This window comes from Apteryx mantelli, chromosome 16 (genome assembly GCF_036417845.1).
Source record: "Apteryx mantelli isolate bAptMan1 chromosome 16, bAptMan1.hap1, whole genome shotgun sequence".
Taxonomy (NCBI): Eukaryota; Metazoa; Chordata; class Aves; order Apterygiformes; family Apterygidae; genus Apteryx; species Apteryx mantelli.
In genome coordinates this window covers 4,573,154-4,590,060 of record NC_089993.1, presented here as the reverse complement: position 1 = coordinate 4,590,060, position 16,907 = coordinate 4,573,154, and the positions used below count along the sequence as shown (strand labels likewise).

Here is a 16,907-nt window from a genome sequence, read left to right as displayed (position 1 = left end):
TGAGAACAGACCCCTTCGGCACGCAGGTGGCCACCCCAAGGGCGGCGCGGGGAAGGTGCGGGGGGAGGCAAGACATGGCAGATGACACTAAGCTGCATTTTGGATGGCCCAGCGAGGACCCGCTCGGCTCGCGAGGCACGAGCCAGGCTCCCGTACCTGTGCACGAGCTGCAGGTTTTCCTGCTTCAGGCGGCTGTGCTGTTCGCCGTTGGCAGCTGTGTCCTTCTCCAGCTCAGTCACCCTCTTCTCCAAGAAGACAACCTGTGCGACAGGAGAGGGAAGGTTCAGGTGTTAAACCAGTCGGCAAAGCGGTACCAAGTGCCAGAGCAACTCCCCCGCCTCCGGTGCCCCACGCAGGTACGTCCGCTTGCTTTGCGGTTCCTTCACAACTGGCTACCTCCGACCTGGCCAATCTCACACAGCTCGTGGCATTATCTGTGTCCCGCTCCGCGCCATGCAAGCCTTCCCTTGCTACAGGAACATCTGCTGGAGCCAACCTCAATCCTGGGCAAGCTACTTAAAAAAAATGGGCAACTGCTACTGGAATCAGATAGTCACTCCTTGATTTAAGGAAAATCCCTTTACGCTCTAGTTCTTGAATTTTTGGTGTCTCCCAAGTGCCAATAGAGAGCCAAATGCTTCACTCTTTCCTTTGTTCAGAAACTTCATGGCAAGGTACTGCGAGAAAGTCTGGAGGGAAAGATCCCAGCTAGATCATCAGAGCTCCGCTGAGTTCATCAAGTGCAACTGTCAAGATTTCCATGAGCTGGGATAACTATCCCAGTACTTTAGAAAGGGTGTAACACAAAGATCCTGGATTCAAAAACATATGTAAATAAAATCCTGTACTAGGAAGTGATGCTAGTTTGTGGGAAAGGATCAGAGATGAGTATTCTCTGCCTGTACCCATAGATGTTTTATTTCAGTTGTACTTGCATTTTGAGTCACTTTCCCTCAATATCGCACACTGTGGAAGAGCAAAGGGGCTGGGAGGGCCACTGTATTTCACGCCCAAGCATGAAGCGTGTGCGTGTTGGGGGGAAATCCTAGGAGAAAAGAGTACATAGTCCCAAAATCCAATTTGTACTGAGACAGGAACAACTGCAAGATAAGAGATAACTAGAAGCAGGTCTGCAAAACCCAAACCACAGGATTCCCATCACTTTAGTGAGAAGGGTAAATTACCTTCAAGCGTATCAAAAACAAACAAACAAAAAACAAACAAAAAAGAGATGTAAGGTCTTTACTAGAACTACTGTATGCACAGTTTCCAGAGACAGATGCCTGGAGGCTGTTCAGGAACGTTAGGTTTAGAGATAGAACATCCAGGCTTGGAAAAGTGTTGATTTTTTTTTCTTTTTTTTAAAAGGTTTTCTATGCATTGTAGTTATACCAGCGTGCAGTGAAACGCATGTGTATTCTCTCTGGCACCACTGCTCCATGCAGTTCTCTATTCATGATTCTAGAATTAAAAAGCCATTTCGAAAGAGATTCACGACTGCAGCAAATGTTTATACAAGTCACAATTCACCTCATCTTTAACTTTCTGACTTTCCCTTAGCTATTTTTAGCTAGTGGTGATTGAACAAAAGCTTTCTTGTCCTCCTGCCCAGCTCCCATCTTGCCCTATAATCCTTTGCTCATAACTCCCAGGTAAAACTGAACAGAAACAGCACACAGTCGGCTTTACAGCCTCATGGCAGGAGGAGCAGCAGCAAGAGACGAAAACGGAAAGGAATGGAAAGGAAGACCTTGTTTCAAATCAGATTACCTTGCTCATCTCAAAAAAGCAGGAGTTTGACAACAGTTTATTGTGAGATGCGAAGCAGAAGTGAAAATACTATTCTGTTAGTGTCGCTCTGGAAACAGCCACAGCTTCCTCCAGAGCAGGCACACGTTGGTGGCACCTCAGTGACTTTGGCAGTGATTGAGACTCTTCCCTCTCCACTCCCTGCCATAAGACAGGCCACCCGACACAGGCACCACTCAGAAGCTGGGAGGGAATAATATCAAGCCACAACACAGGGTCATTTGCCAGCTAAACAGCAAACCTCCACTCCCAGTGAAAAGACATCAGTTAAACTCCCCAACCCAACCCAGTTTGACCCACAATTTGACCCAGAGGGCTCTCATTTTCCATCCCTTCAATTCAGAGTGCTTCACACATCTCACCAGCACTGATCTACCCTGTCAGCGTGCAGTAAGAGAAGCTTAAACACAACTTTTGCCTGGGGATCTCAAGGTATTACCTGCTCCAGAAGAGCACGGATACCATCACTCTTACCTTGTCCGTGATGTCCTCTTCCGTACAATCCAGAGTATCCCGGTAGGACTCCTCCATCACGCTCACGGACAGCGTGCCTGTCTGATGCAACTGTCTATAACAGAGACAAACCACCCCAACCCACAGCAACACAAACATTAGGGAGAGCATTGCAGAACACTGAGATTTAAGACGACAATTGCTATTGCAGAGTATGATCCCCTCTCGCCTCCTCAGCTGCTGCCTCCTTTTCCAATGGGATTTGATAGCACTGCTCCTTCTTGGGCTACAGAATTCTCAAGCAAAGGAAGCCAGGGGTTTGTCCCCTCACAAAGCAGCGGTCCTTTTCACCAAGCCAGGCTCCAACGGGCAAACAAAGCCACCACCTCGGCGCTCCTGGACTACAGGACTGAATCGGTGGTTGCTTACTAGCCAAATGAACTTGCCCAGTAAGCAAAGCACAGAAGCGGACAAATACTGTTGAGACTTCATGCTGTGATCACTTGTTCTTGCTCTTTGGAATAAGAAAAGATAAGAGCTCACTCTCTCCTCTTCCTTTCTTTGTGAACTTACTAAGGCTGTGTTACCCAGCAAAGGACAGAGTACTCTGCTCTAGTCACTGATAACGCTAAAAAAGAGCTGGGGGCAGGGGGTGCAAGGGGAGGAGGGGAATGAAAAAACCCTGAACTTGTTGTGAAACACCCCAGCCTGCCTCCCACCACCAGCCGCAAAAGCTGAGAACAAGCTAATCATTAGCAAGGGCTTGCAACATCCCTGTCCACGTGGCTTTGTTTTGATCTAAAGGACACTGCTCAGAACGCTCTGTGGAGCGGTTCATTAGCTCTTAATTGTCATATTATCACTGAAGATAAGCTCCATCTTCACGTGGCAAATGAAATAACCATTGCTACAGTGAGGGGTTATTATATTTCACTGTGAACTTTAGACAGATGCTGCCTGGAGAAAACCATGGATGTTCCCAGTAAAATCCAGTTTCTAATACTAGCCAGTGACTCCAGTAACGTGGCATACACCATAATCTGTGTTCCCAAGCGCTTGGATGAAGAGTCTGCTGGGGAACACTGGCATTTTTTTCCTTGCAAAGAGAAACAGATACTTGAGGACTGCCAGCAACTGGTTCAATCCACTCAAGTTTGGTGATGAAGATGGGACTGTCCTAGGCCAACTATGTTCACCAATTTGGTGAACAGGGAAGGAAGATATTCCAGATGGATCCTGCCCTGTTCTGGCATCCCTATCGCATGGGCACTCTGATCCTTCACTATAAAACAAACAGCCTGATTTAACTTTGAGCAACTTGATCCACCTTTGAAGCTAGCACTGCATTGAGCAGGAGGTGATCTAGAGAACTACAGAGTTTCACCCTAATTTATCCTATGCATATGTAGTATTGGCTCTAAAATTCCTCCCATGCAATATGCTGATGCAGATATTCATGAAGCATAATTGGCATTGACCAAAGATCACAGCTGGGGTACCAGGTTTATTTTGCATCCTTACCTTGAGTATATATTTAGAGTCTAAAGGCTTGGGAACAGTTGTCATTTTAAGTCATACCAAGAACAATAGGGCCTAAGCAGTTGAGGGGTTTTTTTGGTAAAAGCAGAACACTGATAACAAAAGTTAGGAAAGAGCCCTTACCACAGTAAAATCAATTTCTTAAGAGCAAACATTTGGTATTATTCCCTAATTACAGTATCTGCAAAGAGCATTCTTTGGGCTGATCTTAAAGATCTGGCTCTACTCTGTAGCAAAACCTTGCTACCTTTGTAAGTCAAACTGAACTAGACTGCTCCCGAATTAACTGGCATTTGCCTGTGCCCACAAGACCCAGTGAAAACCAAATACATACCCCCTTTACTGCAGCTTGACCATGAAGCTTTAGCCCAGCGGGATTTCTGACAGAGACATTTGTCAGCACAGAACCAGCTCGTACAGCAGAAGTATTTACTCATAGCCCTCGCAAGCTGTCGGGTTACCTGAATTTGCATTCGTTAAAGGCAGCGGCTCCGCAGCCAGAAGGGGAGGAAGGAGGCTGTATGCAAAGCCAGCAGGTGGGAATGGAAGCTGTATGTAAATTCCCTGGCTACTCTAATTCAGGGAGTTAGAGAGGCAGAGACAAGTGGAATCCCTGAAGTCAACCTCCTCTACGAAAGTAGCATCCTAATTCTTAATCTGATCCTTAAATACGGACAACTGACCTGTAAGTGCCCCGAGTGCTAGGTGGAGACACAAGACCTAGCTTCTCAGGGCTTTCCTCATTCACCTGCCCTGCTGCTGCAGGCGGTTTGAGAAGTCTCAGCCAAGGAAAGGGCAGCAGCCTGCAAACAGCGAGGGGCAAGAAAGTCCAATCTCCCACAGAGAGGGCATCTTTATTCCCAGCAGTTTAACTTAAATCCTCCCCAAATTTGCTGTGCCAGAGAAGCGGCTGCATCCAGTTGGAATGAGCCATCTGTCCCTGGACATCACTACGCTTCCCGCTGAGCAAGCGAGGAAAAACCAGCAGCATCTCCCAGAACGGGCAGATGGACCTCGGCAGAGCTATGCACTGCAGGAGCTCCTGCGCACAGGAACTTGCTCCTTGTGAGCTTTAGAGTATCAGCCCTCCTGGTTCCTTCATTTACAGGAGGGAGGAAATGGACTTTTAAACACAAAAAACTAGAATAAGAGGCCAGCTTGATTCTAAGTGAAAACTCCTCAGTTGTCTTCATTTGTGGACTACTTCTGCTCCACCAAGTGCCTTAGCAAGGGGGCAACAAAGCTCAAGCAATATGAAGGCAAGGGACAAGGCTAGTCCTAAAACAGGAAGCCTGGAGACAGGCTGCTCCATTCAACCTTCTTTCCTGCTAGTGTTTTTAACAAAGATCTTGAAAGTGAGAGGACTGGAACTAGGAAATTCAATACAAGACCCACTTCCTTTCCAGGATGGGAAATTGTGCCAAGGGAGACTTGCTGACCACAGGAAAAATTAAAAAGGGAAAGGTGAGAGAATAGTTGGGGAGAGGTTTAAAGAAGCTGCTCAATTCAGTGCAGCTCAGCTGGCCTTGTGCATGACTTACAGGGACCAAACTGAGTGCTGGGGTCAGCGTTGGGGAGCGAAGCTTTCCTGGACCTTGCTCCAGAGATTGACTGAGCTGCTGAAGTGAGTGAGCGCATGCACTTCCAGAGGGAGCAAGGCTACACCAAGCACTATTCGAAAGAGCTGCCTATTTCTCTGAAACATTCCTCCTCAGCTTGGAAACAAGCAGAGAGAAAGCTGGAGAACTCAGAAGGCAATAGCGATCGTGAGCAGGACAGAAGAGGCAGGCTGGGCAGCTACCATAAGCCTCAACGTAATCTTAAAGCACGATGCCAAGAGAACGAGGAGGGATTGCAAGGGCAGGAAAGGAAAAATGGACACCAGGTTTCATCAAGACATGGTGGACCCTCTACCCGAGAGACTCAGAGCCAGGTTCCCCCCAGGAACTCTTAAAAGCCCCTGCCTGATGCCAAAACACTGCCAGGTGCTGGGGAGCACCCTGCAGAGCACAGCAAAGCAAACCACAGCCCAGGCAGCTGGCTCAGAGGGCTGGTGGTTTTGGGGTGCTAGAGAAATCCCTCCGAGTGGCAGCACTGACCGGCCCAGCCCTTTAGAGGCTCCAAAGCTTTACCACCGCAACACTGGAGAGGAGATGGCCCAGCAAGGGTGTCCGAGAGGGACGTGCTCGTTGAGAGACACCCTCCCCACTCCACATGCCCCCTATTAGGGCACATACAGAATGCAGGAGGAAAGGCACCCCTCGATTTGTCCCAAAAGAAATCAGGTTGAAGTCAGCCTCCAGCAACAAGCGCAAATGAGAAATCTCCATCTAAAAGAAGTCTATTATGAAATACATCTGAATTAAGCCCTGCTTTTCCCCAGGAGTATGCAACAGGTCCAGAAGTAAAACACTGTGAAGCTATTCCCATAGCCTTTTGCAGGCCTGGCAGCTCGTACGGGCACATTTCTCAGCAAAACAATAACACAAATATGAGCTTACCTTGCTACCTTCTTGCTTGAGAGTCTTTTATTTGGACTGTGAAGTGAACCAAAAAACAGGAAAGAGTTAGGAGAACCAACAGCGAAGAGCAAGGGAAACAGGAAACTGAGAACACTATGGGGCACATCCTTTGCTATCACAGCACAGTGTGCGTGCACACACATACACACACACCATGCAGGGCCAGCACAGCTGAAGCAATCCACATTAAAAAGCAGGTGCTGAATCTGTTCACATATTTAAAAATGTTTTGATAATGAACCAAATAATATAACGCTGCAGAAACCTCACCGACTCCAGCAATGGTTTCCTCTCGCGACTGGCTGATTCCAGTCCCGAAAGCTGATCCCCAAGGAGAGTGCTAATAATAGACGTGAGTTTGGCGGGCCTCAGCCCAGTTCCACGGTGACTGCAGCCTGAATTGCACCCGACAGCTCTGCGCAGGGAGCCCAGCTCCAAAATACCCCGAGCCCTCCCTCCGCTGCTGCCCTTTGAGGAAGGTCCCTTTGCAGGTGCTGTAGGGAATGATTTACTTCTCGCTCCCCATCTCAATCAGGGTTTCCATCAGTTTGCGTGCTCTCTGCTTTGCACTTGTCCCAGATTATTCTCACTGAACCATATTTGGCTCTGGATCACCAGAGAACGGCTGGTTACTTGTAATTCAAAGATTTTTAGGGGCTGTTGATCCGTGCCGCTTTCTGGATTTGGAGCAAGGTCACCCTTGTCGTTACTGGAGATAGGTGTAAGCTCCTTTTTGCATAGATAACTGACCGAGATCATGACTCTGTGTATGACCTAGCCAGCTATTACCGTACCACAAAGGTTATGGTTTAGCTAGCACTTAATATGACACATGGTGCGAACAGCGAAGGTCGGCATTATTCTGCCCCTATGACTCCGCTACCAGCGGGGAGGGACAGCAGCGGCTGCAGGTTCCCTCCGCTGCGAAACGGGCCTTTTTCGGAAACGGCTGCTTGCGAGATGCTCCTTCCAAAGCAAGCCATGACTGACACACGCCAGGCTCACGCCTCAACTTCTACCCAGACACTCACACTATCATCAAGCAGATGCCACCTGGAGCCATCATTGCTACAATGCCATCACCAAATTACGACAGCAAACAAAAAAACAAGCCCAAGACAAGAAGCAATATTCACATTGCCAGATTCTTAGCTCAGTAAAAGAAAAAAAGAAAAGAAAAAAACCCGCAATCACACACCCATGCAGCAACCGCCTGAGAGTTTGTTTCTGACTAGAGAAATGCAACAGTTACAATTAGTTCTTAGAAGGAGAACTTAAAAATAGCTCAGGACAAGTTTCTTTAAAGAACAGCTCCTGGGAAACAATGCCTGGCCAGAGATCGTTGTCAGGGTTGCTAGTCCTGGTGTCAAAAGTACATCCTCAAAACTGAGATTTCTAAGGAGGGCAGGAATCCCTGTTGGCCAGGCTTCAAGGACGCTCAGCAAACTCCTTCCCAGGCCTGCGGGCAGGAGGTCAGGCCCCGTCTTTGCCAGCAATTGTAAGTCGTCACGTATGGCTCTAGCATCCAAGAGGAAGAAGAGAAGTTGTTTTTCTCTGCAAGCAACTTTCAGAAACTGGTGCCGGCACCTTCAGATACGTCTCACGAGAGGGTGCGACATGTAACTCCTGGTTCAAGTGCGCCATAACCACATACACTTTTACAGAACTGCTTCCTCCCACATTCCCTGCCGAATCCTTTCCCGTTCTCCTGCACGGTGGGCTCAGGGCAGCTGTTACCTGATGCCAGACCAGAGCCAGGCTTCAGACAGACTTTGGGAGTTTGCAATGCAGCATCAACTCCCTTGGAGGGCTTCTAGCACTGGGAAGAGGCACGCTTACCAGAGCTTGGGCCACTGCTCCTCCCTTGTCTTCTCACTTTTTTCTGTGCATAAAATACTGATAATATATCCAAAGCTTTTAAGAGTGAGGACGTTACATGGTGGCAACTCAGGCTCCACCACAGCTGCAAGTATGCTGTGGACTGGTTGTCTTCAGGATTCGCTCCCAGAGCTTGGCAGCTTCCCAGGTGCAATGCAAGGCTGTTTTGTCCAGATTTTGGTCCCATTTCTGCTGTTCTCTTGCCTGCAGTCTAGGAGTTCTGTCCCCTGCATTGTGGACTTCACATTGCTAGTGATGTCGGGAGCAAACAATCGATCCTGACATGTCCCAAGTGCTGCTTCTGTATAGGGTACCTCTCATCTGCTTTCACTGCAGAAAACGCAGAAAATCCAACTTCCATCAGATCAATTATGGGTGTCATTTATCCCTCTGCTCCTGGTTTGCAGCTCTTCCCTCGTTTTGCACAAACTTATGAGTTATCCTGGAGAACTAGGCACTCAGTCCAAAACAACTGGTTTTGGCAGTCCTACTTCTTTACATTCTTGAGGCTTCCATTTTTCATCAGCTCCTTTCTGCTCTTTCCACCACTGTTCCCACTCACTCTGTGCAATATGAAGAGCAGCGAGCTGTCACTAGCCTCACTTGCTGTCTTCCTCAGACACGGCTGCCCCACCTCCCGCTGGGGCCAGCGGCCCTTCTCCTTGCTGCTCTCACCAGGACGCAGCTTGTGCACTGGACGACCCTCATTCTGGTGAGCCCGGAGCTTGACTTGACTCCTGCAATCCCCATTACACCTCTTCATGTCTGAGAGGAGTTCCTGGAAATTTGTAGTTCTCTTCTCTCTTGCTGGGCCAGGTGCTCACACCAAGACAGACACTCCTTCCTAGCAAACAGTTTTGTGTTTCAATGTCTATCAGTCTTTCAGACAGCCTCCATTTCCTCTTCGGAGGGAGCATTCCCATGACATGGACATTTTTCAGCCATGTCTGCTGCATTTTTTGTCCATGGCCACAACAGTTCTTCCCCAGTCCAGAGGACTTCCACAAGCAAAACTCCCAACAACATCAGTGTGCTCAGGCCAGGCTTTGCACCCTGCTTCTGTCAGATACCAAATTTACATGAGAAAACTGCAGCTGAAACAACAAGCTGAGACCAAAGCAAGTATTACTCAAGAGAGGCATCTCCTGAAAGTATCTTCTTTTTGTTCATTTAGTCTTCAGATCAAGCAGAACTGTGGAGCAAGAGGCTGAAATCCAGGTCATGGCAGCAAGACAGGCAGAGTCAGCAATACATCATGACCATACAGTCAACAATACACACTAACGCTGTTTTGAGATAGGTCCCAGAGGCTTCTGTATTTTAAGAGGTACTTATGTGACTTCAAAACACTAGTTACACTTACAACAAGCCCAGTTTCCTCTTAGCAATTTAGAGAGTTAGGTAAGCTGAAGTGCTTTGCAGGAACAATAGCAAATCTACACATAGGAAATCCTGAACACAGATGGAGGAATCGCATCGAGTTGCCATAAGCCCAAAGGGCACATGTTAAATGCGAAACAATGTGCAAACAGCCTGGTTCGCACCAAATGATGACACAGACCTCCCTGGAACAAGGTAAAGAAGAAACTGCTCCTCCAACAAGTCAAAACCTATGGCATTCCCACAGAGACACCGTGGGATCTGGAAGCCTCCTCTGGAAATCCCATCCTTCACCAGGAGGCCCAGAGGGTGTTAATTCAGCTTTGGACATAAATTTAGTGAAGAAAGCCTGGGATAGAGTGGGGCTGTTGGTGCATTCAGGGAAGTCCAGCATTCTCCTCATTATCTGTATAACCTGAGCTACCGCACTAATCTTCAAGGCCTCCCTTAGAGACTCATAACAAAGGCAAACATTTGTCTGAGAAAGAGGCAGGCAGAGAAGTACTTTTTCCACAAACAAGTCTTAAGGGCAAGTTCCTATTTGTCTTCCAGCTTTCTTCCCTTAGCAGGAGAGTCCTCATTTCATGCTGTCCCTATATAGGACAGACACAGACCAAGAGCATGACCAAAAACTGAGCTTGAAAGAGCACAGCGGATGTGAGGAGAATGATTGTTAACATTAGTCCTGCTATCCTTTGACCCAGCAGATTGCAAACAGGTTAGAACAAGTTAATAGAAATCCCTCTGCATTTGTCAAATCGGCAAGTCAAGCTGCTGGCTGGCAGAGCTCGGGAAGCTACATTTAAACCTCCTGAAGTTGCTATACAAAGGCCCCAGCATTTACCATAGCTACACTGCTCCTAGTGGATAGATAGATGGACAGGCACCTAGATAAGCCAGCTGAAATGAGTTTTTACTGCTGCAGCTTTGAGTGTCTACAGACAAGGTCCCAAGTCCTAGAGAGCAAACTGATGTTCCCAAGCTACTGCTGCAGTGGGAGGAAGGGCTGCTCCAGCCCCTCCAGATTTGAATCAGCAACTCAAAAGTGCTTCTCGGTTGTTTATGGCCAGCCAAAAGACCAGGTAGTCATTTCCTTGGTGACAGAAATACTGTACACGACCAGCTTAAGACTTCAAATTCTGTCTTAAGGACTCCATTACTCAGAGCTTGGTAAAGCGCTGCATTCGCGTAACACTCAACAGGACATGCAAAGAGACTGATTAGAGCAGAACGAGAGATTCCCATTGTCTGTTAGCTTCCATGGTCCAGATTAAATGAAACTTCTGCCTACCCTCCATAATGTTATTATGGACTTGACCACCTGGAGAGGCTCACTCAGTTCAGTGAAACTCATCCCTTTCCACAAGGAGTAATCAAGCAACGCATCAGCCAAGGAAAGCTTTGCAAGACAATGAGAGTCCTCCCCTCTCAAGAATATCATTCCAGACACTCAGATTGCCATGCACAAGATCAATTACCTATTCATTTCAAGATCATTCAGGCGAGCAGAAAGATCCTCAAGGCGGTTGATTTGTTTGTGGCACTGGCTACAGTAAAACTCAAATGCTTCATCTGCGATAATGCTGTGCAGTTTCGCAGCGAGCGGATTGGTGCTAGAGAAATCACAAGTGTCAGTTTAACAGGACAGAACAGACTAACCTGATTTCGTCTGTGGCTTCCACAAGCTAAGTGCACATTTGAAAGGGAGAGTCTCCAGGCGGGGGAGCTTTTTGTACAAGATACAAGACTTGCAATTAAAAATTTCAGGGCAGATCAGGTTACCTTCCCACTCGAACATCAATGAACTTTTAGAAGCACAACATCAGTCAATATGGAGCCGCTATAAATTAGCCAGACTTCCATTACTCCCCTCCCACAAAAGTTGCAGAGATTTGCAACTGAAGGAATTTCTTGCAACTGGTGAATTTGGCCCACATATCCAGATCCATGTGTCAGCCTGCCCTTGTGGAATATCCTCTGAGAGCCCCGGGAACGTCAGATGTATGCTTTGCACCAACCCATGTACCTACAACATTTATAAGCTGTCATCATTTTCCAAGCAACCTGTCTTAAATGGCCCCAGGGATCTTCCTGGTTTGCGCTGTCAAACACAGACCGAACTGACACACTGCTGCTCACAGCAGCGAGTTTGGGAGTGAAATGTCTTTGGTCAGTCACACCATTTTCCAGTGGGAATGTTTTTAAAAATAGAGCAGCTGTGTTGCTGTAGTGCTGCTGTCTGCAATGCACACCAGAGAGCAAGATTTTCATTTCAAAGAGCTGCTCTTTGAAGCTAAACTCATAAAAAGGTGGATAAGATTCAACTTTTGTCACTTCTTTTACAGAGTGAAGCACGCAGACTCTCATGAGGCCACTCAGCCCTGCTGTTAGGGAAGAGAAAGCCTGACGTTCACAGCTTGGTATGGGTGCACGAAGCTCTGCAGGACTTACATTGCCTTACTAATTAGCATGCCCTGTTGGCTTTTCAGTTTCAGCTGCTCACACGGAGAGCAAGCTGCTCAGGCGTTCACGGACGCTCGGCAAACCAGGGAGCCGTTTTCCCCAACTGGCATGACTTGGCTGATAATTCGGCCAAGAGATCCTGAAGGGCAAAGAGTTTCTATTTCCTAGGGCCAAATATACGCCACAAAGCCTTTCTGCTGGCAAACATGCTTCTGGAAGCCACAGACTTTAATCAAAGTAAGGTTAATAGTGAAAAAACCAAAGCAGTTCAATAAGAAGGACAGGTAAAGGCGTGAGCAGACAAACAAGCTTAAAACCAAAAGGCATCTGAAAGGACAGGTCATCCCCATGATGCAGATCCACACTGGCAAGTCCTGGCCCGGGGAGAGGCTGGGCACCTGTGACACCCACGGGACCCCCCAGGAGGGGCGCCCAGGTGCAGCACCTTTACATCACCCCTCACCGGCCTCACTGGGGAGGTCAGCAGCCCAGCCACCCCCAGGGCAGGCCCGGGAGTTTGTGCCGTTCTGTACAGTATTTCCTAGCCCCCTTAGAGCACATAAATGGATATGATTAAACACAGAATTCCTCATCTCTTTCCATGCTTGGGAAAAATTTGAAAAACCCTTTAGGGCAGGTTGGGTCTCAGGAAAAGCATTATCCACCAGCAGTCACTTCAGCTGCTTGGGCTTTGCACAGGGTAAGAGTTGACAGCAGCTTTGTTGTGTCCAGAAGAAGGAACGTGCCTTTTTCTGGGGTCTGACTCCACATTTAGCTTCATGTGAGCCCCGTTTAGCGAGCACTCCTCGCTGCAGCTAGTCCATCACGCTCCCAGAAGGCGGAAACAATTCACTCGATGCACATCCCACAGCGATTTGTGAAAACTCTAATCTAACAAGCATTAACAAAGATAGGAAAAGCCATTAGTCAAGAAGCATATAAGAAAATCTACAGGCCAACCTCGCAACTTCAAGTGCATACAAGTTCTCGGCCGCTGGCTGTGTTGGTTTTTTGCCAGTTGAGTGGGTGAAGGCTTAACCACGCTACGCCGCAGGGCATCCCCACATACCACTTGTGGCAAACTGCCATACTCCGCACCGTATGCAGTCGTGCTGCCTCCTGTCTCCATCCCATGGAGTAAGGTTGGTCTCCTATAGTTCGTTCAGCGCTGACAAACGTGCAGCGTGTCGGCAGCTAAGGACGGGTATGTGCGAGGAGCTTTTTCTTGCAGTTGCCATTCATTTCTCACCAAGTGTTGCAGAGACACTCCTCTGCGACTGTATGAATGTACCAAGGAAGAGGTGGGAACCAAGAGGAGGAATCACAAATGTACACCCAAGGACTAAAGAGGAATATGCAGCACCCTATAATGCTTCCTTTCATATCGGTTTTCATATCAGCCCTCTCATGAAGATCTTCCGGAGCTGCGGCAGGAAACTTTGTTGACCTTCTTCCCACTTAGAGACTCTAATAATGTGGAAGTGGCACATGGTGATGTGACCATTTGCAAGTCAAACTGTTCCTCGTATTCAATACTCAAGAGAATTCAGTCTAAACCACTGATATTCTGTGGTTCTTTGCAAGATCCCACTATGTTTAAGTGTACTGAGGAGGCAGGGCTCTGTTCAGAAAAACAGCACATTCTTAGGGAAATGTCACCTAAGGAACTTCAAGCCTGCAATGATAGTCCAAGGCAAAGGCTGGGCCCAAAAGGCAGGAGGAAATTCTCTGCCTCAAGCAGAACAACGTTCTTTATTCTCAAGGTTTTGCAGGGCTTTCTCTGCAGTCTGCCTTTCCAGCAAGCACCAGTGGTGAGGCCCCGGCACACCCATCAAGAATATATGAGGAGATATGCAAATAGTCGTCAGCTCTCAAGTTAGAGAAAGGTAGGGAGCTACTGCAAATGGTACTAGGGTGGTGCTACAAACTGCATCCCGTACGACTGCAATTTGACCATGAGCAAGCGTATGGCCACACGCTGAGTAAGCCTCTCCCAGCAGAGGACAGATGCTGCAGAGCACAAGCTTACGGGGAAGAGAGCGCAGCACAGGGAACACCACACCCTGGCAGAGCAGAATTTGTTTCCACACTGTGATTATATGTAACCAGGGGGCTCAGAACTGATACTAAATAAAACGTTAAATTGATTACAAAATTACTTAGCTGAGTATTTTGTTGCCAGGAGCCTTCTGGACTAGGTTGGAGGCCCACAGAAGGAGTCACTCCAAACAAACACCAAGAATGGTTTTTATCTGAGAGTACTTCCCTTGCTGTAGCATCAGTACGGACAGCTGTCTCCAGCATCCCTATCCCTACAGTCTGATGGGAGGACAAGCACGTGTGAGTGAAGTGTCCCATCACATCAGGAGTTGGAGCGCTGGTTTCCTGAGGCAATGGGTTAGTCGTGCTTTACTGCAATAACAGCAACAGTTTTCTGTTGCAGGTTTAGCTAAGATCTTCAAAATTGCTGCCTCACCAGCAAAAAGGAAAGGCAACCCTGAACTGCAGCAAGACGCATGGGCATGGATTTCACAACAGTTCTTCTCAGCCCTGTCAAATCAGAACTGCCTCTAAGCTCTACAAAGGGCTTTGGGAATCTGGTAAAAAACAGGCAGACAGCAAAAAAGTTGTGGCAGGTTTATAGTGCTGCAGGAAGTCCCAACCACATTCCCTCGGTAGTGCTGCTGTGGGTGGTATCATCCTAGAGGAAGAAAGTACGTTCTTCTCTCCCTCAACATAAGCATGTGGCTGTCAGGGACTGCTCCTGACAGAGACTCGCTGCCTGACGGACAAACATATCCTCCGGGTTGTCTGTCACAGAGGCTTTCAGGGCTGCAGTAGTGGATGATCATTTCAGCTTTTACTTTTTTCCTAAAGAAGCAATGACTAGTTTGCAGTCACGCTAGCTCTTCAGTCCACCCCGCACAGGCTCAAACTCAACTTTTGTCGGGTTTCAGGCCTTAATGCAAAGGCTGCAGGAAACACTATAGCCTCCTTCCTACTCCAAGTATCCCTTCAGCCTGCCTGCAGAAGACAGGCTGCACCAGCTTGTGCAAATCCAGCCAAGCATCATATCAAAGTCAAAAATGCAGGCTTAGGAGAAAAGAAAAAAGAATTAGTCGTCATCCAACAGGATCAGGAATAAAGTTGTATGGCAGTTTTCTCTACCAGAAAGTTCTGGTAGGAGCCACAGCCCTAAGAGGAGAGGAAACATGAGGTTGTTCCAGATGCACGTGAAATTTGGACTATTCTTCGAACTGCTGCTGGAGACATTAGTGCCTCGGGATGGGGAGAAAGGAACTGTTCAGGGAAACGAAAGACTGAGGGAGGCAGCTCTCTTCCATTTCAGAGCTGATTAACCCTTCGTATCCAAGCTTTGCCAGGAACCCCCTCTTGCAGGCCAAGATAGGCGCAAAACCAAAGGGAACAACTCACGCACGCAAACCCTGGACGAAGATGCTAAGTGAGGGAAACCAGTTAAAACATCACCAATGCTGGGCTGAGCATTACCTGGGAGAGAGGAAAGAGGAGCTGTTAAAGCTGCTTTCCCCATTACACAAGCTGTCCGAGAACAAATCCGCTTCATTCCCTTCTCCATAATCCTCAAAGTGCTCCTCTCCGCTAATTACCGTAACGATGGAGTGGCTGAGGTCGGAGCCCAGGGGGAGGTCGTGCGGATGGGACCTGCAGGAGCAAAGAGGAAGGCGTTACAGGGCGGCCGCAGCAGCAGCCTTCCCAGCTGCACACATTCTGTCCTTTTTTCAAGTCACGTTTAGCACGAGCTGCCGTTTCGGTAGGCAGGGCTAGCTCTCCTTTGCAGTGCAATTCACCCTGTGCCTCGAACACTCAACGGGCAGCCCAGGCACCACGTGAAAATCTGCAGCAAGTTGTTCCAAACCAAACCAGGGCTTTTTCACGCAAGCTCCCCCGGTAACTGCGACGTAGTACTTGGGGTAGTCAGACTGGCAGGGCAACATCCAGTGTTGTTGGCAAGTCCTTGCATGGCACGGGCTCAACCGAAAGCAGGGCAGAGTAGAAGCTCATTGTGTGCCGAACACACACTAAACGTGTTCAGAGTTACGCAGTCAGCCTACACGCCAGGCTCGCATTCACCGAGTGCTGTGCAATCCTATCAAGAGTCCAGGACCCGGGCTTAGCACTGTAACCCCCTGGTGACACAAATCCTGGCCGTTTGCAGGAGGTTGCCATTCCCAACACCGGCACAGCCTCCCAGCAATACGAAGGAGCCCCTTTCTCAGCTTCTTCTGGGAAAATGTCTTATGCAGTCGTAACAATTTAGGACTGATGCTTTTCATGTGTTTTGAACACTGGCTCCACAAGCCCGTACTGTATCAAGTCTAAACACATAACACACTTGGCACAGATTCTAGGGTTTCCCTTGCTTTAGAGGGGACACAACTGCCTTATAGAAGTCATAATTTTTGTAAGTATCATTTAAAGTGAGCAGTATTGTATAAAAGCAGTTTATTAGGACAGTGTGCACCACTATCAGAAGACCTTCTCACCCAGGACTGCAGATTTTTTAAAATGAAATTGGTAGGGTGCAGGCGGATTTTGTAAGGACCAAGCTGTGAAACAAGCCTGGCTTATCCACAAGCAAGCCCACGTGTATGAACCACATGTGAGTGCTTGGGGCAAGGGAATTGATATCACTCTCCTCTCTAAAATTCAATGCTGGGGGTGGGGGGGGAGTAAAAGCTGGTATTTCAAGAAACATCCCCATCTTCATCCATTTGCTAGAAGGAGAAAACTCGGGAGGAAATACAACTACACTGCTGCATTAAATCCCAACAAGAAAAGATTACAGATAAGTCATTTAGGACAAAAATCTGCAACATCTGA

The 16,907-nt window shown here is 48.0% G+C and overlaps 1 protein-coding gene across 3 annotated transcripts in view; it reads right to left on the bottom strand.

The window, feature by feature from the left end:
• The window catches only part of RAB11FIP3 (RAB11 family interacting protein 3), a 91,763-nt gene that overhangs the window by 11,674 nt on the left and 63,182 nt on the right, over positions 1 to 16,907 (bottom strand). The window contains exons 5-9 of one of the 3 annotated variants that reach the window (XM_067306428.1): positions 15,555 to 15,728; positions 11,060 to 11,194; positions 6,303 to 6,338; positions 2,284 to 2,377; positions 157 to 260 (exon numbers count right to left, since the gene is read on the bottom strand). In XM_067306428.1, coding sequence (XP_067162529.1) covers positions 157 to 260; positions 2,284 to 2,377; positions 6,303 to 6,338; positions 11,060 to 11,194; positions 15,555 to 15,728 — 543 coding nt within the window. The remainder of the gene's footprint in view (positions 1 to 156; positions 261 to 2,283; positions 2,378 to 6,302; positions 6,339 to 11,059; positions 11,195 to 15,554; positions 15,729 to 16,907) is intronic. The other 2 variants (XM_067306429.1, XM_013961684.2) reach the window with 2 other exon arrangements.